We start from the raw sequence: 25,293 nt of genomic DNA on the forward strand, positions 1-25,293 counted from the left end.
AGCGTGCATGAGTCTCATGCCAGCCATTGTTAACAAAAGGGACAAAAAGATCTATCATAAGGCTCAATTAAGATCTGGTTGATGGAATTAATTCAAAGATAGTGATCAATCACTGCATCTTCAAAACATGCATTGCGTGGTCTTGATGTGTCTCAAGAGTCGCAGCAGTGACGGAACATGAAGGATTTGAAAACCAACAGTCTCTGCCTTCGATATGCGCACGGACCATAAATTCGACTTGCCAGCCATACCTGAACATGGCTGCATGGCTTGGCCGCTATGTGCATATAAAATTGGCAAAGCGCTAGGCTCGAAGCTAGACACCTGGTGGGAATGCTAGGCGCTGGTCTTTACGCGGGTAGGGCGGATGCTCGAAACATTCTGATTTGATAATAAAGTGAGGCAACCATCACGCGTGATTCCAAGCATAATTTGGTTCAGGGCTATAATGCGGGGTGGCCGTGGCATGAATTGATTGGTTTTTTGAGTGGTTCATACATGGGGGCCAAATATGGGTGCTGTTGAGCCTCAACCCCGCATTGCAAGATATTTGAGCTGTCATTCTAAACTGGAGGATGGAGTCAGAACTAAGGCTTCACGCTCTGTGATAATGGAAGCTATCGGGACGGTAGCCTCGGTATTTGCGATTTACAATCAACTAGAACAATGCGGAAAACGTCTACACCAATTAAAACACAACTTCCGAGTCGCCAAGCAAGAGGTTAATCTTCTCGCAGATGAGGTGTCCGCTTGCCAGGGCCCTTTTTGGAATTTTTAGGCATATCAGTCATCCGCTAGAAAGCCGCGTGATGCAGTTGGCTCGCACACAGAGCTTAGAGAAGATTCTCAAATCTCAAGCAACTTTCGCCTTTGACCAGATTAACGAGATTGTGTTGAAGCTTGAGCCATTGAAGAAAGATACCAATGCTAGTGGTTTTGACAAATTTATTGCAAAGCTCCGATGGCATTTGACAAAAGACGAAGTCCAGGCTCCGCTTATTATGCTGAGTAGTGTGAAAATAAGTTTGACAGCCTTAACATGTCTATTGGTTCTTGATTGCTCTGTAGCAGACCTGAGGAGGCCGTCCCTCCCAGAGAGCGACAAGGAACTGATTATTTTACAAATGTAAGCATATATATCCGCCTTGATACTTCATGTTCAAACACCTAATAATGTGTATCGACTTTAAGAAAACACTTGAGAAGAATGATCAACCGCCAGGAGCGATGTCTGCGCCGGTTAGAAAAGAAGTTAAACAGATATATGAATGCCAACTCCGAACCGACATGGGTAATAAACACAAACTCTATGGCTGTCATTATACAAGAAATAAAAAAGACACCTATTGCCGAAGCAGAGTCCTTGATCAGGGAGAATATTTCCAATCTTTCTGTCCGCGTTACTCTACCGGAAGAAACTTCCCTATCGTCGAGAATAGGTATTCCACAGCCGCTACCGAGACCAAGGAGTGTTTCTGGTTCTTTGGACAGATCCCTATATCTGTCTGAAACTGAAATAGCGCGACAAGCGGGGCCAGTGGTTCTCAAGAAAAAGGAGCGAGAGACACGGGCTGTGTTCCATGACTATGGCGACGGAAACAGGGAGACTTATGAAGTGGACTCTTCCGCTTCTTATCGCTCTACTAAGCAGAGTGACGCCTCGGCTTTGTCTATTTATGGTTATGTACCTGTTCCCCCTTTCAATTTGTCTGATTTGAAATTACGAAAGCGAAGAAAACATGGCGATTAAAAAGATATCTTGCCAGATATTACGAGTCCTCTAGGCATCATTTGCGAGATGCTAGCTGTAAAACCCCTATCTTGTGCCAATTGTCGCTCAAATCCCCTAATTTTAACTTGTTCCATGATCTCTTCTTTGACATTTCACTGCCTACGCACTCTTTTGTGAAGACGCATAAGCACTTCGTTCTGCTAGACATATAACACAAGGACAAGCTGGAACGAGAACTCGTCTACTCGATAATGGTCCCTACCAGACACTATGAAGCTAAACCAATTCCTCTCGGATGCTCATACTAACAGATTGTCAAGCAGGCATTTACAGAAAGGTCGTCCAGATTATGATAATACACGACTGACCCTTGGGGCTACACACACACACACAATTCATTAACGCCCGGCGGCTGAACCGAAAGGGTAACTATCACTGATCTAAATGTACATGCCGTAGCTAATGCTGTGTCTCCTTGGAGCCCATACAAGATTATTTTCAGTGTGTGTCATCTCAGCTGTCAATATCTTAGCGGGTCCTTGTGGGTTAGTGTTTATTAGTAGACTGGCTTGAAGGCGCTTCTCTAAGTGTTCAACATCCTATCCTCAGCAGTTGAAGTGCGTCTACTCTCTCTAGCACAAGGTAGTGGGAGAGATGTGGAGGAAGGAAAGTTACAAGTGGGGCTGTATGCCAAGGTATTTAGTGTGGTGTCGCCATAGCTGCCTGATTACCTGATTAGGCTTAGTGGATACAAGATCTCGACGGTGGATCCCCAAGGTCTTGGCCTGAGCTGAACACTGCACTAAATTAGCCTTGTTCCAAATGTCGTAAATAATATACATACATCTGGGGCAAATTTTCTGGCGTGATACGGTATAGACTAAGATTTTATATCTCATCTTCCGAGGATTAATTTACTTGTACGGTAGATTTTGTTACGAAATGAATAGTTAATGATTTTCTAACTCGTTTGAATTTCTTTTTTTCAACTGACTGCTGTGACTTTCAAGATTATCCCTTAGATCCTGAATTTATTCAAACCATCTCTCAGGGAAGATGGGTGCCAACACTAAGTCCAACTCGATCCTGGGGTCTGTGGCGGTTGTTTTAGGTCTGGCTGTTGACGCTGCCGCAATTCAGCTGTTCAATTCAACTCCGTCTGGTATTCCTTCAACTTGTGGCGATGCCTTGGTGAGAGATATCACCTGTGATGAGCTCTACTCAGTCTCCACAATCGCCAATCAACAATACATTGGAAACAAAACACTTGAATCAATCTGTATCCCAGACTGCAAAAAGTCATTCAATGACTATCGCACAAGTGTGGAAACTGCCTGTGGAACCACAGTATATGACTTTTCGGGTGTCAACCAAACAGTCCAAAGCTTCTTGGATCCTCTGACTTGGGCTTATAATGTTTCCTGCCTGACAAGCGGTGACGAATACTGCTACACGGACATCACCAACCGCAATACTAGTATTGAGCATTGCTCGGAATGCTTCCTCAAGTATGAGGCTGTTATGCTAGGCTCTGTGTACGGTAGGCAGCGCGTTGATCCAGGGTCGTTTTCCTCCTTTCTTTCGTCCTGCAGCGTACCAGCTTCAAGCTACCCTTACTCAACGCCAACAAGTACCAGCACCTCAGCGGCCTCATCCACTACCAGCTCACCCATTCCAACTTGCACTGGGACCGCTTACACCGTCCAACATGGACAGAGCAGGTTAACACACTATGGTCGGGTAGGCCTCGAGTATCTACTTGTGAATATAAAAGATGTCAAACTGTGTAAAACCGTGTCAAACTTGTTCGGTTTAGCTAAAAAATGTAAAGAGATTCTACAAGTCAGGGTAGAAAGCCTGTCAATCAGGTAAGAGAAAAGGTAAAAGTCTCATTGTTCAAAGACTGTTTCTTGGGGGCTCGAAACCCCTCCCTCATAGCTCAATTTCTGTACAATCTTCGTCCCAAACAGGATGGAGGTATAAACACACGAGGAGGGAGCGCAAGAAAGTGTAACCTTCATACAGGGTCCGTCCCTGCAGTGTCTCGCCTTCCGCAGTTTCAATGCCCCCGAGGGTATCCTGTGGTAGTTTGCATTCTCGTAAACCAGAAAGAAGAAAATCTGACTACAACATTATAGTACGCAGTAGATTTCACAGAGACTTGGAAAAGCAATAGTATGATCCAGTATTTGTTGGTATTCAAAATTTAGAGAAAATTCACTGTCCATTCATTAGCTTGCATCCTATTTTTAATTGAGATATTCAATAGTGCTTTTCTTAATATGTTCCAGATTGCATTTATTACCGTCTTCTACATTTGTTTTGTTCAATTACATTAGCCTTTCCCTTTTTGATTACTATATATAATCATTTTGTAAAATGTAGGTACTCTGAAAATGCTTCTTGCTTTTCTCGTTGCCACGCTATCATCCTGGTAGTTCACTTCGGGTAAAGTGATCCGATGGAAGCTCAGGCATATTGGCCGACTCGTATTTTCCGTCCGCTTCAAATATCTTGCGAGTATCACTGCTTCCATACAGCTTCGTCGAATCAACACTTGGCAGATTTGGTGCTTCAGAAGGATGAGGTTTCCCCTTTTTCCTGATCCGATAGAGGAGCAACAAGCCCACTAGCCCAATAATCGCGGCAGCAGCGCAACCTATCCCAATTCCCACTTTCGCGCCAGGACTGAGGCCATCATCATTATTCTCGTTGCTAGTTGAGACATGGGTGGTAGCTGCAGTTGCAGCAGCCCCAGGGCCTGATGCCAGAGTTGTTTCTGGAACCAAGGGGCTAGTTACTATGGTGGAGTGAATGAACTCTCGCGCCAGTGAACTAGTTCCTGTGCCGGTGGATTCTGTTATCCATAGCATTGTGGTACTGCGATATGAAGTCGAGAGTAGGACGGGACTGGTGGAGCTCGACGTATCGCTGGCATTTCTGGATTGTTCAGATGTGGTTATTTGAAAACCTCTAGTTTCCCAAGAATTATTTGCGTATATAAACCGAAGAATATAGCCCTCGGCTACCGGAAAATTGGTCAATATCGTCCATCTACCCAGAGTAATATTGAGATCGTCCTGAATGTATGTCGGAGATTCAATCATGTGGGAGACAGCAACGAATTGAATTGTAAGAGGAAGCAATGTCGAGTCGGAAGAGTTGTAAGACCATGTCGTGACAAGGCCATTATACACGTTCACCAGGTCGCCCTCCTTGGGATAAGTGATCTGGAATGCTGGTGAAAAGCTTTAGTTAGGACTATATATATTTAGCTGGGCAACGTGGGCATACCATTGCTTTGAAAGGCATTCAAGAAAAGCGCAAATAGTAATGTCGACATGAACATTAGGATACGTTTTTCACGTCGACGGCCAGGTAGCAGTCCTCTGGTTTCAAAATATCGGCAGAGGAAAGGCTTTGGGTACGATTTTTTTTCTTTCCACTAGGCCATAGACACAGAATAGGGGCAGCTGCTATGACCTTCTTCGGGCGAAACTAGGTACATACTTGCATACCTGACTACGCATGCTGGCCGCACACAAAGGCAAGTGTCTGAAGCGCTAGTACAAGAAAGGCGCGCAGTCCGATGGATGGCCAATTGCATTCTACCATTTTGCCCATGTTCGAAGGATCACACAAGATGACATTAGCCTCGACATGGGTCGGGCCGTTCAAGTACTGTACTGTACTTTTGTAAGGGCCCGAAGAGGCCCGTGCGATAGCGTGCGGGCCCGAGCGTGATGCTCACTCTCCTGCTCACCCTGACTTTAGCACACTCACCCTGAGTGAGCCGGCTGGCACGAATCAAAAGCGGCGTCACGCTCCTGCTCACCCGGGTGAACATCCACCCGAATATCGATTGGGCCGAAGCCACACGCCGGCTACTTAGTAGTATGGTGGGTGACCACATGTGAATACTGTTGCGCGCATCTAGGAGTCCACTCGAGATTATTATGTCGATACTATCGAGCTTCCCGACATCAGATGCTGGTATGATTCCCCTGGACGATCCTAGGACTCTGAATGATTATCTCTGCGAAGGTTTTGATAATCCGCTACTTCATCGAGCCTCGGTATATGGTAATTCCCTTTCTGGTCGCAAAATGAGTGAGCTTGGATAAGTTCTGGACATCTCTACGTGAGCAGCCCGAGGATATCATTGACCTGTATGACTACTCTATGACAGAACCTTCTTTGAGAACACGAACAATAACCGTCCGGGAATTTCTATTATATTGGGAACTTCCTGCACACGAACGCTATGCAATCAATCTACTAGATATCGAGAATAGAAGTGGGGAATTCTGCCTAACCGAGATAATCGAGCACGATCTTTACTAAACGTTATCTCGCGTTTCACCCGGTAATGTTAGAAAATGTACGGAGTAAGAATATACTCTACAAGTTAGGGTAGAGGTCTGTTATTTATGTAGGAGAAATGAACTAAGTTAAATTATGCAAGACAGTCAAAGACTGTTTCTTAAGGAGCGTGAAGTTGTTACGCGGAGCCCAAAAGTCACTATAAGTCAGAATGTCCTAGGGCTATACTTGCCTAGTTCCACTGCGAATCCTAAGAGTATCTCGCAACCGTACCGTTGCTATGTAAACCTTACTACGGGTTTAGGTCCTATTAAGTGTCTTATAGGATAGTACTAGAGTACGCGCTAGGTAAATTAGTCACTAAGTATTACTAAGTTAACCTAACTAAGTTACTAAGTAAGCTCCTCTATTTATAGATTAGGCTATCTTAAACGTAAACTATAAAGAAGTACTAAAGGTAGTGTCGAACTAAAACAGTGGTAATAGAAGAAGGTACAGTCACATGATAACTCTAATAGGCCAAAATCCACTATAGGCGGCATCTTTAGCTTTCTTAGAATCATATGTAATATTCAGGGTCCGATAATTCATTCAATGCTTTACGAGAGACGCTAACACATAGCCCCTTACCTAAGAGTTCAAATGTAATCAGCATCCCGACCGATATATGCTGACACATACTTATCTCTTTCACCTTGCTACTGTAGGTAGTTGATACGAGGTTCTATCAGCTGCATATATACTTAACGTGAACTCGTTTCAAGACAAGCCTTTAACTCACAGGTTTAAAGCAATGTTCTTAATAAGCTCAGCCCGGATCCGCTGTGGACTCCATGACCCATCAATGGGAACCAGTGCCTTAGATACGGTTTTCCCGATCCTCCCTCGTAATTTTTTTATCCTTGACTGGTTGTTCACTTGGACCTGTAAGTTCTCGTGTCGAGGATCAACAGAGGTCACACACTGCCGGTCAAGTCGAAAATTTCGGCTCATGACCAAAGTCTTGTGCCCGCCTTTCTCGGGTAGAGCGATCAATTTTTCATCTCTGATTTCCTTGATGAATAAGATTAGCGACTTGCTAGCTTTACTTCCAGGCATTTTGATTTTGATTCTCTGGTATTAAAAGCTTAGCCTTGAGATAAAATTTGGGAGATGCAGCATAGCTTATTTATATCCGACGAAAATCGTAAAGCGCAATGAAGTCCCACGGTGGATTGGATGAAGACAATGAAAGACAATGGCATTCATAAATTCTTTGTTTATATGCTAAGGTTGCACGGAGACCCATCAATCATCAGCTTACCTGAAAGAATTCCTTGTTCGCATAGCCAATGGAAATATAATCCTATTTCTCTCCTTCATTTCTTCAAATGATCCGAGCAACAAGCTTATCAGATCAGCATCAATGCCCTGGTCTTATCTGTCTCTCAATGAATTGTTCGTAGGCATAGTGGAACCTCCTTCGGGGCTGCCTCCGCGAGGTTCATGCGGCTCAGACTCAATCAAAATCGATTTACACGACCTTCCACTGTTTGAATCAGAGTCGGGTTCTTGTCTGAATCAATACCTGGTAGTCATGAAATAAAAGGTCTTTGTCGCAACCTTTGCGAATGGGGCCATAGGCAAAGGATGAAGGTTAATGGTGGAGTCATGCACTGAGCGAGATGGCTTGCAAAAGTGATAAAACTGCATTAATACTACATTATAAATTCATTGCATAAAAGAATTGCAACCGTTGATGCTGTGGCACTATCTTCACAAGACATCCTGACATCACAACTTAAGAGGAGTAGCCTCTAGCCAGGTTCTTTGTCGTTTTCCAATAATCTTAGAGCCAAGTGTACTAGCATCATCGGTCTCATCCACCTCAAATTGCTCCAAGCTTGGACCTGTCGAACGAAAAGGATATCCAGTGTCCTTGAGGGCGGCCTCGACAAAGCTTTTATAGTCCCTCTCATAAGTTCCAATAACGCGCTCCCGTATAACAGGATACTGCCATTGTATCCAGCGCTCTTCCAGTGTGATGGAGCAGGATGGCGCTTTCAGCAAGCCAAGAATAATCTTCAGATCTGGTAAGAAAAGGTCGTCGAGATATAGAATAATTTTCAAAGACTTGCGGCTCCTGAAGCGATGCGTAAGGATGTCGATGAGACCTTGAAGATCAGCGTGCCTCCCTTGAAAAGGGACAGACATATGAGCCCAGCTAGCTAATTTGCCTAAAGCAAACACTGGGGCATAGATGCACAGGAACAGTCCTATGGGAAGCAGCACCTTTGGATGCTCCCTTAAGGTAGAGAGCATATCACCTTCTATCGTGATCAAGGGCCCCCTGATATAAGCGGCCTCAGGAAGAAAACTCACTGTGACCTCACGTGCTAGATCACATAGTATCGGATTCTCCGTCAAAATATTCAGGCTTCTAGATATTGATGCGGCCTCTTTTGTGAATCCGCCGTACCTAGGTATCGCAACCTGGAGATATACAGAGGCATTTTCGAATATTATTTCCATTGATTCACGTCGCACCTGTCGATTGACGAAAACAAGATTGAACCGTGTGAGATGGTGGTATCTCATTCCCGTCGCACTGATTGTGACATCGTGCGGCTCTACCTCGAATCCCGTTCTGAAAGTACCGTGCTGCGGCGGTGGCGTAACCCGATTTCTAGCTACTGATAATTTAAGTATATGTCTTCGAAGCTCGAAGGGTAGGTCCAAGAAGCGGAATGGACCCGATTCGACATTAAGACCATCTAAACAAATTTATTAACTGGAACGATTTGCAGGAATTTTCATGTGACTGACTGTGTGAGACTGTATGGCTCATTTTTCATCATATCCAAGTTTGACTCGGGTACTTTGTTATTCTTATCGGGATAGCCTATTTCAATGCCTAATGTCGTGTTTAATGTCACGTCAAATGCCTATTTCGCGTCAGTCTGGGCCGGAAACAGTCCAGGCAAGTCGCCTACAGTACGCAGGGACGGCCATCTAGGGCAAAGAACTTACGAAATCCAAACAAGTGATATCAACTTACCAGGTTTAAGTTACACCGGTATTAAAGCAGCATAGCCTGAAATATGGGATAGACAAGTATGGATGAAGACTGAGGAGGTAGAGTAGAAAAATGGGGAAGGACGCGGCTTTGGAACAAGCCAGATAGCAGGGATCGTGTACCTGACATGTCTAGTCACGTGGGAATCGATTTCGCCCGAAAGTAAGGTTGAAAGGCATGATTAGTCCCAATGTGGTAAGTGACTTGGGCTAGAGACCCCCTACTTTTGCCGGTCAGGTTTCCACTAATGAAAGACCGAGAATGCCGGGCGGTAAGGCTACTTGAGGTGGCAGCAGGAGGGGGTGTCTGGACTTTTGAGTAGTCACAGTCACGTATTGCCCTCGCAATCCAAGACAACAGGTTTCCTCCCATCCCCACTGGCGCATCACCGCATCTCGGAGGTGAAATCTGTCCCCGCGGCATCATTCAAGCTCTCATTGAGAATGCCTCTGCTGCAATTACCGCCAGAATTACATCTCCAAATAGCGAGATTTTTGGAAACAACAAGAGATATCAACTCTTGGTCTCAAGCAAACAAACAACTTTATGCTCTCCTCAATCGATACCTCTACATGCTGGATGCTCATGTCTCATCTTCCGCTCTGCTTTGGGGTGCTCAACGTGGAACCGTGGATACAGTTCGAATGTGTTTACAAATGGGAGCCAACGTTGAAGTGATGGACCGAGGTCGGACTCCATTATCCTTGGCTGCAGAGCATGGGCACGAGGCAGTGGTGAAGCTATTACTTGAGACGGAAGGGGTGGATGCCGATTCGGGGAGAGGTGATGATCGTACACCTCTATCTTACGCCGCGGAGCATGACTACGTGGAAGTGGTCAAGCTATTACTTGAGACAGGCCGGGTAGTCGTGGACTCAAAGGACGCCGACCTATGGACGCCGCTGTTCTGGGCTGCAAACTCTGGAAGTGAGAGGGTGGTAAAGTTATTACTTGAGACAGGCCAAGCAAATGTGGATTGGAGAGACTACAGCCGCGATACACCCTTGTCCTGGGCTGCAGTTAAGGGGCATAAAACAGTACTGAAGCTACTGCTTGAAATTGGACAAGCGAGCTCAGATTCTGAGGGTTCATTTGGCTGGATGGGCCTACGCTCAGCAACACGGGAGGGATACAAGGCAGTCAAGAAGCTGTTGCAGACTAGGCAAGGGAACATGAATTTGAGTGACACCGAAGAATGGACATTATCGTCTCTAGTCGCCCTTGATGGATGTGAAGAGATTAGGAACATACTTCTTGAGACAGATCGTATCGCCACGGATTCGAGGGATACACCTATTTCTTGGGCAGCAAGATATGGCCGTGGGGCGATGGTGAGATTGTTACTAGAGACAGGTCAGATTAGCGTGGACCCGAAGGACTCTACGCGCTATACGCCATTATCACTGGCTACGAAGTACGGGTATGAAGAGGTAGTGAATATTTTACTTGGGACTAGGCTGCGAAACTTATATGCGAATAGACCTCGAAGCATAGCGATTCCAGCGAATTCGAGTCAATCTTTTGGGTCGGTGCCTCACGGCTAGCGCGTCGCGATCTGTTTTGTTTTTAGAATACAAATCAATAGCAACCTCTCGAAGTGTCCAATTCTCTATCACTCTATCAATTATAAAATGAAAACCTAAAGGCGCATGAGTGCATCAGTCCTAGGAAAGCCAACTGTAACGGCCAACATCGTTGTATTTTCGGCTAACTCTCCTTGGCATTGATCGTTTAGGCATTCTCAATCGCATCCCAGACACAATCTGCCAAATCGTTCAAAAGCATATCGGCTGTGAACACGAAATCGCCCTCGCCTTCTCCTGGCTCCTTCAACAGAAGGGTGTGGAACGGCACAGTAAGGGGCCCTCCTTCAATAGTAGGACCAGAGCCATCTCTCCCTTCCTTTATGAGGATTCTTTGAGTCAGTCGAGGTGATGGGAGATCGTTGATGCCTCTATCGAAAACGTGGCGACCGCCTTTGGTGAGATAGACGTGGCTGAGTGGTGGCTCGAATGCCGGGGACCAGGATTTGATTTCAATGTTGCCAGATTTTCTCTTGATATCGACTGTAATCCCCATTCTCACTTCACCCTTTGATTCATTGATCCACCAGGCGATGTCCTTCTCCAGCTTTGCTGTTGTCTGTGAAAAGCCAACCTCCAATGCCACCGTTGGGAAATTTCTCCCTTGGCGGCGTGGCTTCCAGGATCGGTCTGCCTGCTTGCTTCGGCCAGGAGTCTCCACAAGAGTCGCTCCGCGTGGTGCAATAAGTCTGTTGACCCCCATCTCTTGCGTGACTTTCGTAATCATTTGCTCAAACATGGAGGCGGCCGCTTCGTGTGGTGGACTGGGCATCGTGATAATAAGGGTTTGAAGTGATGGCGAATAGTCACAGCGTCCTGGCAATTGTTCCTCTTGCTCGGCGAATGTCTCTGGTGGAAATTGTTTCAAGACGACAAAGCAATCCCCGACCGAATCCTCACAAGCAGACGAGAGGGTCTCCATAGCACACTGTTTGTTGTAATAGTACACGGGCGTACCAGAAGGAAGGTGCTCAAGAAACGAGCCTGCACTTTCCTCTGATACAACCCCCTCACTGCGATACACACGTGACATGATTTTCTGAAAAGAAGTAGCTGCAAGGATATTTGTATAGTGATCTGTCGGGTATTCTCGGTTTTTCAACGAGACCACCTAGTGGAAGAGGCTGAAAGTACATTGGGTCGTGATGCAGGGTCTCTGTCACCTCGATGCCATGATGTCATTATCTTTCAATGGTCCATCAGTTTAAATCGTCTAGTAACCCAGAATCACGTGCGATATATCCAATATTGGAACCGGGCCCCTGACGAAAGTGCCCGGCAACAGGCTTAATCGAGCGTCCAGGATAGATGATGATGGCCGACAATAGGTATATATTTCTCTCTCCCCACCCCATCTTTCCGACCGACCAACCAATCCTAAATTCCCCTTCGTGTTACCTCTGACAATTATATTAAACTCAAATATACCCTAAAGTAACTTGATACCTAAAATCCCCTCAAAAATTAACGGTTATCCGTGAAAACCACACCCTCCCTTCCAGCCAAACCATGTTATCTCAGAACTGGTGATAGTGCAACAATCGGAGCAGCTTTCATTCAATTCGGGCACTCTGGCCGAGCGGTCTAAGGCGTCAGACTCAAGCTTAATCACTTCCTCCAAGATTTCACTTGGTGGTGTATTCTGATCTTCGTACGAAGGCATGGGTTCGAATCCCATGGGTGTCATTTTTTGGTGGAAAATTTTAGGTATTAGCCGCACTCGATAAATGATAAACTCTTGGAACCTAATGGTTTACTTATACAGAAAGGGCTATTATATTCATCGCTTTTGCATTTATTTTTTCCTCTTCGTAATAGTTAGAAGTTGTGAGAAAGTAATTAGAATCTAATAGCCAAGATTCTGAAACTGGGGTGAGGAAAGTATTTAGTTGTTGCTGGGTATACGCCGCAGCGGAGGTTAAACCGGAGCCCAGCTAACTATAGCCCGTAGCTACAGCCCAGTATTTCCCAAGCTCTCTAGACTAGTTACAAAGCAAAATTAACAAAGCAGTAAAGTAATCCGAATCATCATCAAATCTCCTCAATCATCTACCCCATAATTTCACACCCCATTATACTCTCTACAAACCAGCCAACCCCCTAAAAGCCCCCACCAAATCCGCCCTCAAATCTTCCCAATTCTCCAACCCCACACTAACCCTCAACAACCTCCGATCAACAGTAGCATCCGACATAGTCCTCCACTCAATAAGCGTCTCCACCCCACCAAGACTAGTCGCATGCTGGAAGTAGTGCAATTTACTCGGCAACTCCCTCGCCAAATTCTCCTCTTTCATGGTAATCGAGAACACAGGGCCGAAGCCATTCGGCATTTGCTTCGCTAACCAGTCTCCCTCTGTGGTTTGCAAGGAAGCATGGAAGACTTCTTCCAGCACCGCTTGGACGGCGGCTTCGTCTGAACCCGGTGCGGGTGAGGGGGTGTGCAACGCGGAGTGTAACCACGATACGAGACGGGAAGTATTCGCACTTTGACGCTGGACGCGGACTTCGAGGGTCCGTAGACTGCGGACGCCGAGCCAGGATTCCATGTTTCCCATTACAGAACCGAGGAAGACTCTATCAGCAAAAAGTTGACTAGCCCAGTCATCGCGCTGCGTTGCAAGAACACCACAAAGTAAATCAGAATGACCGCCGAAATACTTCGAGCCGGAGTGCATGACGAGATCCGCGCCGAAGGCGAACGGATCTTGCAAACCGGGCGGGGCAAATGTACTATCGACGATGAGGAAGGCGCCACGCGAGTGTGCTTTTTCCGCGTAGGAGGCAATGTCGAAGGCTGTTCCTTGGGGATTGACGGGTGTTTCTAGGAGGATTACATCGTCTTTTTGCAGGAAGGTTGGGTCACAGTCCAGATCCAGCTTTTGCAGGCCGGTTAGACGGGTGAAGAGGGCTATTACGCCGTGGCAGCCGTGGTAGCCTTCGCCGACTGAGATGTGGCGGGGGTTGAGGAGGGTGAGGGCTGCGTGGAGGGCGGAGAGGCCGGAGGAGTAGGAGATTGCTTTTCCGTTGAGGAGGGCTGTGAGGATTGTTTCGAAGCGGGTTGGGTTTGGGCAGGAGGCGCGGGAGTAGATGTGTTTTGTGGGATCGGTGCCGAACTACATGGTAAGAGCGAGGAGAAGATGGATGATTAGACGATGGACAATGCCATTGACAATGTAGATAGTAGCTACGTATGGAGGGAGGTAGGGGGATAGGGGATGGAAGGTAGAAAGGGAGGAAAGTCAACGTTGAACAATGCATACACTGTTGAGATCGGCCGCAGGGAAAAGCTCGGAGGGATCATCGGAGTAGCGGAAAGTGGTGGACAGGTGCAACGGAGGAGCCACGTCGGACACGACATTGAGCGCGTCGTCCGCGTGCAGGGACTGGGTGGAAGTGCCAACGTTATGCGACATGGTTATGCTATGTAACAAAAAGGGAATTGTATGCACAGGAAAATAGAAAAGAAAGGGAAAAGAGAAACACTCGGCAAAAGTTATAATACAACCAGACATAAGGCCGAGGGGAGGAGAAAAGAGGGGCAAAGGCACGCAATCGGGTCACGTGGTGCGGGGGAAAAGCGTAATGTGCCGGGAGAAATGTCCGGCATTTGTTTGTGACCATTGACTGTTGGGTATCATGGATGATCGAGATAAAAAAGAAAGATTGAAAAAGAAGAAAGTCATGGACTATCGGCGAAGCGATCCCATGCGTGATGGTTCACGGACAGATCCAGGCAGGGCGACCTTGAAGTTGGTGCGATCTAAGGGTTACCGTTAGTATAGGGTGTAAGGTACGAGTAAAAGGCCCGCAATTTGGACCCAAATGCCATAACAATAATGGAAAAGTACTCACCAAGTTCCTTATCGAACGTAATAGTAATATCGTCATGTTCGATTGGATACTCGGGCATATCCAAGCACACAAAGTCCGACCCAGGATCCTCATCCTTCTTCGGCAGCGCAAACTTAGCATCCACGATACGGATACCAAACTTGCCAGAGCGTCCGAAGGATTCGATATGATCGGTGCCCTTGAGCACAAAGTTCATACAGGTGCCGTGCTGGAAATCGGAGAAGAAGGCAATAAGTTGGATAATCTTCTCTTGCCGCACAATCTGGATGCGGGCGAGGCTGGCTTCCCATTTCTTGTAGATGGGAACAACCATGCGGCGACGGGAGATGGTGAAGGAGGAGGCAATTCTGATGTTATTAGCGTGATGGTGAATATAACAGACAGAATATCAACACTCACCCGTCGTAGATAACCTTGAATCCAGTCACTGCTTCCTCAAAGCCGTGGAGATCTGAAAGGCATCATAAGCAACCCAAACATCACAATGCAAAGAGAAAAATAACATACCCTGCATCGAAGCAAATTCAAACCTACGAACCATCGGCTTAGCCGTAGCCTTTTGCAAAAAATCGGAAATCTGGTCCGGCATCTCGGGTCGAATCAGGTTATCCGCCAGCGAGACAGTCAGATCCTGCTGTGCCGGACGGAACAGACTCATGCCAGTGATTCGATTCACATCTAGCCCGAGCTTGAGTTCACCAGGTCCTGGAAGGGAAAATGTCAGCAATGATCATACCAAAACATCGTCCAAATATATGCTACCTACCCAAGTTAATCCGGTCTGTAACAGACCCCCACTCCGTAGCAATGAATGCCCTCAGATGTTCAGACAAAATCGTCGGCCCATAACCATGATCCACAAAGGCATGTTCTTGATCGATGACCGCCGCATTACCAGCAGGGAACTGTAGATGCGTGATAGGAGCACGCCCACCAGCTGCATCCCCCGGCTCTTCGATTGCATAAGAACGGAATTGGAATTCGCGGGTCTTCGTTTCATTCTGACGAGGTACCATGCTCAACAACACAGAATGAATCTTGGTTCGTTCCTCCACCTCATGGAAAGTCATCAACATAGACCGCGTGCGTCCGTCTTCCCTAACCTTCAAAAGCAGGGCGGGACTGCCGTCTTCACCACGCAATAGACCAAATACTACGGGTGACCCATACCCCACAATGTGCTTGACATTACTGAGAGTCTTCACCTTGGGGCTCGTCAGCACGGTCAGGCGGAATCCACGGTGCGCGTTTCGCGTGCCAGTGCCTTCCGTCACTGTGACTTGTCGCTCGAATAGACGAATCCGACAACGCTCCATCGGATCTGCAGGGAATGCCTTGGGCGACCCCGTGTCCATATATTGGAACACCTTGAGGGTGTTCTCAAAGACGACCGTTTCACCAGCCTCGGGCGACAAACTTGCCTCGGACTTTTGGGTGTACCTGACAATATTCCAGAGCGTCTTGAAATCATCTTCCTTAAACATGACATCAAGCTCGAACCCACGGGGTAGCTTAACGCGCATCGAGTTGCTCCGCACTTGCCACTCCACGTCGTCCCAGGTAGGTCCCTGCTTGCGATCGCTTTGAACCATAACATTGACAAGTTGACTTTGGCTCGTGATCGCGGCGAAAACATACCAATCGGACCTCTCGCGGATAATCGTCAAGGCGCAGGGCATGGCGTATTGCTGGCCTTCGTCGTCTCTCGAACTCACACAGGCTTGCACGAACATGCTGCCGTAACTGAAGAAGCGACTTGTATCGCCCAGGGGCATCATGTTCGCCATGTCCGGCGTCTTACCCGGTGCATCAGCCAACATGGACCGTGACGCACTACCAGACAGAACGGCGGAGACGTCCGGGGCAAAGAAAGGGTATCGTAACCAAATGCTAGTATCCAGCTGGCTGGGGGAGTGTTCGTCATCGGCGAAAATAGCAGCGAGAATGTTGTTTCGTTTGATGGACATGGAGAGAGAGCGGAGGTGGTTGAGGATATTCTGGTGAAGGCTCAGAAGATCGACCAATTCCTTATCACCAGTAGTACTGGCCACTGCTAGGAGAGCGTCGATACCCATCGCGCCGTATCGAGAGAGTTCATAATGGTCAGGAACAATATTCTCGTTGATCCAAAAGGCTTTGCCCAGGTCGACAACAGCCTGTTTGGCGTAGGTCACAGGTGCCGTATTGCGAGAACGCGCATAAGATTCAAGCCGCGTCTTGCCCCGCAAGAACCACCACACCGAGGCCCGGATCCATTCTGATAGAGATGTCTCAACGATCGGCTTGACCTTCTCAGCTGCCATATGAAAAAGACTGTCGTATCTGCCGATATACTCTTTGAACTCGCTGAATGCGGTATCGCCGACCTGATTGGCAACTGCCCGCAGAGAAAACTTAGGAGGCTGAGGGCTTCGGGACGGCTCTCGGCTGGACCCGGTGGATGGAGAAGCAAGCTGGTTCATGGATGGAGGCTGGGGGCTGCGTGGAAGCTCTCGTGTTGGTGGAGGTGCCGCATGGTTTACAGGAGGCGCAGGTTGTGGCTCATGAGTGGGAAGCTTGAAAACTCCAGACGAGGCCTTTGCCGGGCTTCCAGGTGTAAGATTAGGAGGTATACGAGGATCGATAGGGCTGAGATTTGGTTGCGCGCGGTGGGCGACCGGGCTGGGAGGGTTGCGAATCGATTGCACAATTGACTTGACAGAAGGGGCGGAGGCCGAATAGGGTGGCGTCTCGTAGAGCGAATCATAAACCGACTCATTGGGACTTCTCGGGCTTTGCGAGGGAGGTACTTCGGGACTCGAGATATCGGTGTCATCATCCGTCGGGGATGTGATATCGTCGTCGAACCGGTGTTGTTGCAGCGCACGGCCTTCTTCCGCCTGCATCTGATCTCGGACACGCTCCGCAACTGAATGCGAGTCGGGTGAGCCTCGGAAGGATAGACGCGATCCGGGTTTCTCGATATGCAAGGTGCTGAGAAATTCCGTATCGTGTTGCATGAGAGGCGGCTTCCAGGTCGAGTTGGGGCTTGTCCCACCCCGCTGTTCCTGTGGAGTCGCAGCCCGGCGGGATCGCGGTTCACTATCGCCCAGCGATGTGTTGACGGTCAATGATGGTAGGTGCGAGCGCGATGGGTTTGGTGAGCGCGAGGGCGCTCTATGAAGCTGTTGCTCCGCTACCTGTCTATCGCGCGAGCGTTTGCGCGAGAAGGAGATCTCAATCGTGGGAGTATCCGTTTCGTCACCACCTTCTCCAATGACATCAGGAGCCCGATCCGAGAATACCACACGGAGACCCTTGCCCTTGCGTGGTTTATGAGGGTTTATCGGGTGCTGAGGCAGTTCTCGCGGCTGAGGCAGTTCCCGCTGCGGGGGAAGCTCTCGCTGCTGGGGTAGTTCCCGAGGATCAGGGGGCGCATGTTCCTTGAAGTTGAATGCGGCATAGCTATCGTTCAATGGAGACGGGATGGAGGGAGCAGGAATTTGGGCGACATCGTGGGTGGGAGGGATCTGGCGTGTCGAAACGGTGAGCGGGACATCTCTTGGGTCGGCCTTGGTGGCAGCAAAGTTGTCTGGGATGGGACGATTGGAGGCAAGGAAGTCTTGTATCTGCTGATCAGAGGTCGAGCGATCTTTCTTATCCTTGGAGAATAGCTTGCCTCTCCAGTGAGGCTTCTTTTCCTTGATGGGCTTGGGCTCCTCGGCCGCCAAAAACGAGAACGGATCACCGGCAGGCATGTCGATAGGGGTGAAGATCAGGGCGCGAAAGCAGAGAAACTGCCAGTCAACATTGCACGCCCAGGCGCGCTCAATTCCACGAGTCGTTGACAAGGAAACCAGTCCTCATCGAAATGTTCGCGGGCGACTGCGAGTCTGGCGGTAGTTTCCCCCTCTCCTTGGAAATCAAGTCCCGTTCAGTACAGTCAGGCACGCGACCAGGCGCGAAATCGGGTCCAAACAGGGGATGACCGCTGGAAAAGGGTTTTCTTGATTTTCAAAGCCCGCTCAACCTGCGCAGAGGAAGAGTGGCAGTGTGAATGAGGAGGAAAGTGTTGCGCGGCGGCGCAATAGCGGGGAAGGGGGGAGATTGGGGGAGGGCGCTTCGGCGGTGGAAAGTAGGACTCTTGTTGAATACAAGGGAGTATACAAACCCAACACACACAAAAACCACCTGGGATCAAGCACCGACAAGGATTTTGATCTCGTAGATCCTCGAGGTCAAGCAAAGAAAGCGAGAAAGAAAGAAAAGAGGAAGAAGAAAGAGATCAACACAGGAAGGAGGGGCTTAGGTAGCGCCCGTGCCCTGATGAACCAACTAAACCAGGAACAGCTGGACGAAACAAGGTGTTAGTTTGGAGATATCGGGACAGTCTGTAAACTCGTGGTGGAGACCCCGATTATCCCTAAAGGAACAGGCACGCTATACTAGGATATATATTAGGGGGTAGGGCGAAATAGGGCAAGGGGGCTTGAACTTACTTGAGAGGAGGAGGAGGAGGAGGAAGAGATGACAGGCGAACCTTCAGAGTTCAAGCCAGGGGGGCCAAAGGGGACAGTTGACAATGGAGCTGGGCCAGCAGCCGTGAGACTTGGAGTCTGTCTTGAGACCTGAAAAGCTAAGAACTGGAGAAGAACCCAGTTGGGGGTGGAGAGAAGAAGAATGTCAACCAGAGTAGTCGAATAGTCACTGGTTATGGTTATGGTTATACATGGTTCACTGTTCACAGTGTTAAGAACTTAAGGGAAAAGAGCTTGGATACTCCGCAAGTACACCAACCCACCCGCAGTGGAGCTAACAAGTACGCAGGTCACTGACGGGTACTGCCTCCAATCCTATTATCTTCGAGGGGTCCATAATTAAAGACCATTAGGGCCAATTAGGGCCAATTAGGGGAATGGATTGACATGTACAGCCACTGACGATAACCTGCGTGAGGGGGATGATCATAATTGTTGTAGTATGAGATACTGTAGGGAATAGTAGATTTAACAATACAGCTACTCAATATCAATGAATACAATATCACAGCACCCATATTCCATCTCAAATACTAATCTATCACTTCTCTTCTTCTTCTCTTCTTCTCTTCTTCTCCTCCTCTCCTCCCAAGTTCCCAAATTTCCTCCTCGGCCACTTCACCCAAAACCAGCCCCACAGCCCGCCCGCAGAAAAGCGCTTCACAGCCAACTGGATCACCCAATCACCGTGTGCCCCCTCGACGGGTCTCATCGTGAAACTCAACTAACCCGATTGTAGAGGCGCCAACAGGGGGCCTCGGCGGGTCCCGCTGACGAGTGTGTCGGCTCTCCCTGAGGATCCTTGGATCATGTGCCTTTGTTACCACGACAATCCACATTGGCCAGTGGCCACACTGACAATCGTCGGCTCCATAGATCGAGGGTCGTGATCATGATTTTACGGGAGCCCCGTGGGTTTACACGTGTACACTATATTTACAAGTATGTACTGAATTCTTTAAATAGGACAAAGTACTATCTATAGGGATTAGAGACCAGATGTTGGATATTACCTCTAACAGGTCATATGGAGTACAATTAACAGTCCTCGGCATTTCCATCTATGCATTACGCATACTAATTCCTATCCCATATCAAATATTTCCTCACAATAAAACTCAATTCATTTCCACTACCAGTGCCACTGCCACTGCCATCCCCAACCACAGTACAGTACCGTAAATCCCGAGGCCCTTATCCCCAATCCCTACCCAGTGATAATTATCGGCCCGGCCCAAATCTGTCACTAGGCAGTTGCAGTTCAAACCAAAACGCTAACCAGCCACAGCCCGGCTTGGCCCTCTGCTTGGGGCATGATCCCTTATACAGCCACACCCTGTCCGTCACTCCGGCTTACCCCCTTCGGTCTTTCCGATGGCGCCCATGCCTTACCACCATGGTCAACGCAGGGGATAAAACCAACCTCCACGTCTGGGAAACTGTCAGCACCTGAATAGCCCGAGCATGCTCCGAACTACTGAGTCCGTTGATTGGGTGACTGTCATTTCTACTACAGTATGCTGGGACATATTTTGCCCACTTCCATCGGGTATCGCTCAGGGTGTTCGGTTGGTATGTAAAATGTAAAATGTAAATCAATGGGTCCAACTCTGGTCTTTTGATTGGTCACTGTCAGATAGAGCCTTGTCTCTTTGCCGATTGACGGGGATACGGTCCAAAGTATGTATCTGCTGAAGTACAGAGTACAGTACCGTCCGCGACACCGCTACATTGTCGAATGCCGACCGAAGAAGTTCTAGAGCTTGCCTACGACGATCAAAGACTATTCCTAGCATCAGTTAACTATTCTAATTCCAATATCTACATCCGTACGACCGCGCGCGTACTCGAAATACAGTAGTGGCTTATCTAAAAATATCCTCATCCTCGCCTATGCTATCAAGCTAAGCTACGCCTTTCACTCACATAGGGCACGCCGGGTTTCACCACACCAGCCCCAAGAAAAAAGAGGCGTTCTCCATGAGCTGCGTCGCCGTCTGCAGCGAATGATCGTCCGCTTAGACCACCCCGCAACCTAAGCTTGGGTTGTCAACTATCCCGACGTCTAAAGGTCCCCACCGAACCTATCGGGACTCGGCGTAGGGCTGGCTCATTACGGAGTAGGTCAGAGTGTGCTAATTGCTTAAATTGTACAGTAAATGTCAATCCCGTAACCCGTTAGGCTTAGGCTTGATTGAAGCTAAGTTTGAACGAGGCAAGTGACTAAAAAGAGGATACTGTTTCTGAAACCTCCGTCGGGGTGGTTAAGTGTGCGGGAATCTATAAATAAACTGGTTCGGTTCGCCGAGGTGGATGTTTCAGGTCGTCCGTAGTTGAGAGGGAAGATTTGTGAGACAAGGTCTACCATCTATACAAGGAATTATTCGATCTTCTTCTACGTGTGACTCCGGAGGCTATCTGAGGACCTTTCACGAAGGATCTTTGAGATCACGGGTTGTACACGGGCATTCAGCCTGCCCGGAGTCCGAGGGGCTCTAAACCCACCCTAGATTTTATCGCATCAACATTATACCTTTGATTGTACTCTCAGACCGTCTACATTTATCTTTGACCGACCAAAAATAATTATCCCAATTTCCACCAACCTGTCCTTACCACAGACTCTAACTCACCACACTTAGATAAACCCTAACCGATCGGCCCGAAGCGCTTAGTCTTCCCCGTGTGATAGGGATCCCGACGTGTACCGTGCTCAGTCTGTACATGACTGCAGATACCACGCATTTCCATCATCAAGGCGAAACCAAATAGAATATCTCCCAGATCCTTCCTAAATAGACACTTGGATCATATACTGTAGCTCTTGCACAGATCTATGCTGAATTCTATGACTGTAGTGACCAAAATCGAGCCTTGCCTAGGAAGCAACAAGCCTCTCTATCCTCCAAGTACACGCACAATCCAGACCATGAAGTATCTTCACGCCAATTTCAAAAATTTTGTCTCTATAAAACCATATTGCTGGACAAAATGACTGAACACGTCATTAGATTGGCTGAGGGCTACCTACGGTTGTGGGCACTGCCGCGTGAAATATACACGTTGCAAGAGAGCTCCGAGACGAAACATGGCCACCTTCCGGAGAGATCTCCCTTTGATACCTCACCAAAAATAATATATAGATGGTAATGAGTTGCTATATACCTTTAAAACTTATCGTGGCCGCTTTTTGAAATTGCACGGTGGCTCGGACATGGCTCACAGTGACTCGACAGATCGTTGTGCCCTGCAACTCGAAGACCCGCGCACTGATAGACGCAGACATTGTGCTGCGAGGATCCCAGAAGCAAAGTCGATCAAGTCCGATATAAAGGCGAAAAGGCTGGATGCCGAGGCCCATTCGGAGGATGTAAAGGCGAGGGAGTATTTATTGAGGTCGTCGCGAGCGAATGCAAATGCCTTGCTTGATGGGTCTCGGATCGGGATAATGAGGGAGCTTGGGTTTAGTTGGGGATTTTGTATTCGATGAATGGAAAATGGCGCAATTTGAACGGATAAGTATCACTATCCTAGGGACTGGGTTAGTATGAGGATTAACATGAGTATTTGTGAGGGACATCTGGAATGATGCATAGATGGATGAGATGTTGACAGGGTCACTTCCAGCTGAAGGAGGCTGTAATTCTGGTTCTTCGAGTATCAGAGGATCAGTAAACGCCATCCTCTTCCCGCTGTGTATAGATCTTGTTCTCGGGCCAAGATGAACCAGTATTTTAGGCGTCAAACATCAACCAAGCCCGAATCGGCGGCTTCTACACCCTTGACACAGCCGTCCATCGGTATAAAAACCGCGATCTCGAAGTTGACTTGGCCGTGGTGACCCCCATTGTCAAAGACCTAGGGCTTATGAGAGTTTATGAGCCGGCATGGAAGGGATTATTTGTGAGGCTGACGCGGGGCGAGGCAGAGTGCAGAGACCAGTCACCGGACAGGCGTTGAAGGGCTTGTAGATTCCATTATTTGTGGAGGCTGAGTCACGATTTGGATGAGAAGAGAGGCCGGCCGGGGCATTTGACTGGATATAAATGGAGATGGCCTTGATGATGTTGTTGAGAAAGAAGAAGGATAAGGCAGTCGATAATTCGATGGAGGTAGTGTACGGCTTAGTTTGTGGCTCGTATAGACCAGGGAGGTATGCGCCTCAATGGGGCTCTTAGGCTTCCACGTCAGCAGGGTCTCGTATATGTTGAAAGCCCGTCATTTTAGGAAGAATACTTGTTATTTAACCGGGTTATACTCATTGTTCTTGTTAAATTGAAACTGGCCTCAAAGATGGGTTGCTGGCTGATTCACGGATTAGTAAAAGGTGACTGGAGATTACGACCAGCTGCAGATATTGATAAAAGGACATACAGAACTTCGTTAGCTGCAAACTCTTTGGCACTCCTTTCAACCCACGTAAATTACGGGACAAGAATTGTCTCATTCGACATGGCTAGGGCGTCCATCAGCTTTCCATGCAGCACTGTGTGTCCGGATCTCAGCCGCTAGTTTTACAAAATTCAGTCACGGTACTCGATGTAAACCCATCAGCCTGTGCCTGATCTAACCCGAGCTAATTCCGAACCCTAGTCGCAACATGGCGCACCTGAAAACTACTACTACTTCAGTAAAACCAGGCTTCTTACCAGCTCCGGTTTTCCTCAATTCGGTGAATAGGCGACCAATTCAATCAGGGCATCATTGGGCCAGTGCCTACTCCGCTCGCTGCAGGGTCTCCTAGCAAAACGAGCTAATATGACGAGAATATCAGGGCTATCAGGACAATCATGCCTATCATGACCCAGCATAAAGCTATCATTGGCCCGCCGCATAGTGAACTAGCGTAGCCAGCCACAAGAAAGCAACAGACAAGACCACACTCCCCACAGATGCCCTGAGACAGGGCCAGTGGCCTCGCACAGAAAACGCCGTATCGACGTTGTGGCGGGTTCAATTTCCTTTTTTCTGGGCTGAGCGAGAGCAGGTCTCATCTGGAGCGGTAGGCGCCGACACCGGATCGGGAGAGAGAAGAGAGTTTTGTTTTCTTCTTGGTCTGTTTCTTTTTTCTCTGGAGAGTTAGGATGAGCATTGATTCTGCAGAGAAGTTGAGAGCGTGGAGTAGATCAGCATTGGGTGAGACAATTGGGATGGACTGAAACAGGGACAGCGGAGACACCGAGTGGTCGTTCTGTTTTCCCCTCCCGTTCAGACTTTGTGCGACCATGCGATGCGATGGATGCTTATGGAGAGAGATGGATTTGAAGAGAGGAAGAGAGGAAGAGATGTGATATGGTTGTGGGGGGTGAAAGCGAGGGGGTTGAGAGAGGTGGACTCTGTATAGTTTGTATCGGAAAGGGCGGCCAGCAGGAAGAGAATAAGGCTGACTAGTGAGTTAACTAAGGGCGGGCTGCGTTGGCTATTTCGGGGGTGCTGGATGCATATTGCAATTGTACGAAGGACAGTCAAATAATAACTATTCTATACTACCATGATAGAACACAAATGTAATTGTCTATTTTCTGGATAATCCTACAATATATGCAGAATGCAAAATTGATATCATACTGTATCTGATTATACCTACCTTTCGTCTAGTTCTATATTTACTAACTGCACGTCCCAAACTCATTATTGTTCTCCCCCCGAATCTCCACCGGGCCAGACCCAACAAGGCGCAGCAACAACAAACCCCCGACTTTTTTTGGCCTCTTTTCTCCCCTGCACAGCTTCTAGCTTCTTGTTTTCTCTTGTCTCTTGTCTGTGGTCTCCTCCTAGACAAAACCTTTTGCCGGTCTTCTGCAGTCCCGCGAGCAGTTGCCTAGCCACTAAGCATTCTAGTACGGAGTACGGAGCAGCGAGTTTCTTGAGTGGCTGCCGAACTTACGTACCCAGGTGTTCGCGTTCATCATCCGAACCTCCCCTCCTCATCCTAAGGCTCCTCTTCCAGGGCCCATCCAACCCAACTCCGACATCCCCGATCGATTCCTGCTACCCGGCCCTTCTCCTCCCGAGAGGAACTGCTTACCCAGTCCCTCTACAACCGAGCTGTCCAGAATTTCTACCGCTTTCACCACCTCGCCAGCCCACTGTTCACAGCCACTCTCTCGTCCATAACCCGCCGACCGGGTCTTCCTTTCCAGTCCTGCTTGCGACTGCTTGTCCACCCACCCCCCACGCAAGCGTCTCCATCCTGGGAGGACGCGCACAGGTGGATCGCGAGAACCC

At 48.2% G+C, this 25,293-nt stretch overlaps 7 protein-coding genes across 7 annotated transcripts; 2 read left to right on the plus strand and 5 right to left on the minus strand.

Annotated features, from left to right (window-relative positions):
- Positions 1 to 2,788: 2,788 nt before the first annotated feature.
- Positions 2,789 to 3,458, plus strand: N7473_006671 (uncharacterized protein; the record flags this gene model as incomplete). The annotated part of the gene is made up of 2 exons (XM_057152611.1): positions 2,789 to 3,272; positions 3,325 to 3,458. The coding sequence occupies 2 exons, from the start codon at positions 2,789 to 2,791 to the stop codon at positions 3,456 to 3,458; spliced, it is 618 nt and encodes a 205-aa protein (XP_057006949.1).
- A 700-nt stretch (positions 3,459 to 4,158) lies between these two features.
- Positions 4,159 to 5,081, minus strand: N7473_006672 (uncharacterized protein; the record flags this gene model as incomplete). Its single annotated transcript, XM_057152612.1, has 3 exons — positions 4,159 to 4,589; positions 4,791 to 4,970; positions 5,027 to 5,081. 3 exons carry the CDS (start codon positions 5,079 to 5,081, stop codon positions 4,159 to 4,161), a joined length of 666 nt encoding a protein of 221 aa, XP_057006950.1.
- A 2,747-nt stretch (positions 5,082 to 7,828) lies between these two features.
- On the minus strand, positions 7,829 to 8,248 carry N7473_006673 (uncharacterized protein; the record flags this gene model as incomplete). The annotated part of the gene is made up of 1 exon (XM_057152613.1): positions 7,829 to 8,248. The coding sequence occupies one exon, from the start codon at positions 8,246 to 8,248 to the stop codon at positions 7,829 to 7,831; it is 420 nt and encodes a 139-aa protein (XP_057006951.1).
- Positions 8,249 to 9,682: 1,434 nt separating this feature from the next.
- N7473_006674 (ankyrin repeat domain-containing protein) lies at positions 9,683 to 10,654 on the plus strand (the record flags this gene model as incomplete). The annotated part of the gene is made up of 1 exon (XM_057152614.1): positions 9,683 to 10,654. One exon carries the CDS (start codon positions 9,683 to 9,685, stop codon positions 10,652 to 10,654), a length of 972 nt encoding a protein of 323 aa, XP_057006952.1.
- Positions 10,655 to 10,841: 187 nt separating this feature from the next.
- On the minus strand, positions 10,842 to 11,726 carry N7473_006675 (uncharacterized protein; the record flags this gene model as incomplete). The annotated part of the gene is made up of 1 exon (XM_057152615.1): positions 10,842 to 11,726. The coding sequence occupies one exon, from the start codon at positions 11,724 to 11,726 to the stop codon at positions 10,842 to 10,844; it is 885 nt and encodes a 294-aa protein (XP_057006953.1).
- A 1,048-nt stretch (positions 11,727 to 12,774) lies between these two features.
- On the minus strand, positions 12,775 to 14,208 carry N7473_006676 (cystathionine gamma-synthase; the record flags this gene model as incomplete). Its single annotated transcript, XM_057152616.1, has 2 exons — positions 12,775 to 13,809; positions 13,957 to 14,208. 2 exons carry the CDS (start codon positions 14,206 to 14,208, stop codon positions 12,775 to 12,777), a joined length of 1,287 nt encoding a protein of 428 aa, XP_057006954.1.
- Positions 14,209 to 14,382: 174 nt separating this feature from the next.
- Positions 14,383 to 18,285, minus strand: N7473_006677 (uncharacterized protein; the record flags this gene model as incomplete). Its single annotated transcript, XM_057152617.1, has 5 exons — positions 14,383 to 14,456; positions 14,549 to 14,895; positions 14,948 to 14,999; positions 15,056 to 15,253; positions 15,315 to 18,285. The coding sequence occupies 5 exons, from the start codon at positions 18,283 to 18,285 to the stop codon at positions 14,383 to 14,385; spliced, it is 3,642 nt and encodes a 1,213-aa protein (XP_057006955.1).
- Positions 18,286 to 25,293: the final 7,008 nt, after the last annotated feature.

The sequence above is a fragment of the Penicillium subrubescens genome (genome assembly GCF_028828155.1).
Source record: "Penicillium subrubescens strain IBT 31985 chromosome Unknown utg000005l_segment0_segment0, whole genome shotgun sequence".
NCBI classification, from domain to species: Eukaryota; Fungi; Ascomycota; class Eurotiomycetes; order Eurotiales; family Aspergillaceae; genus Penicillium; species Penicillium subrubescens.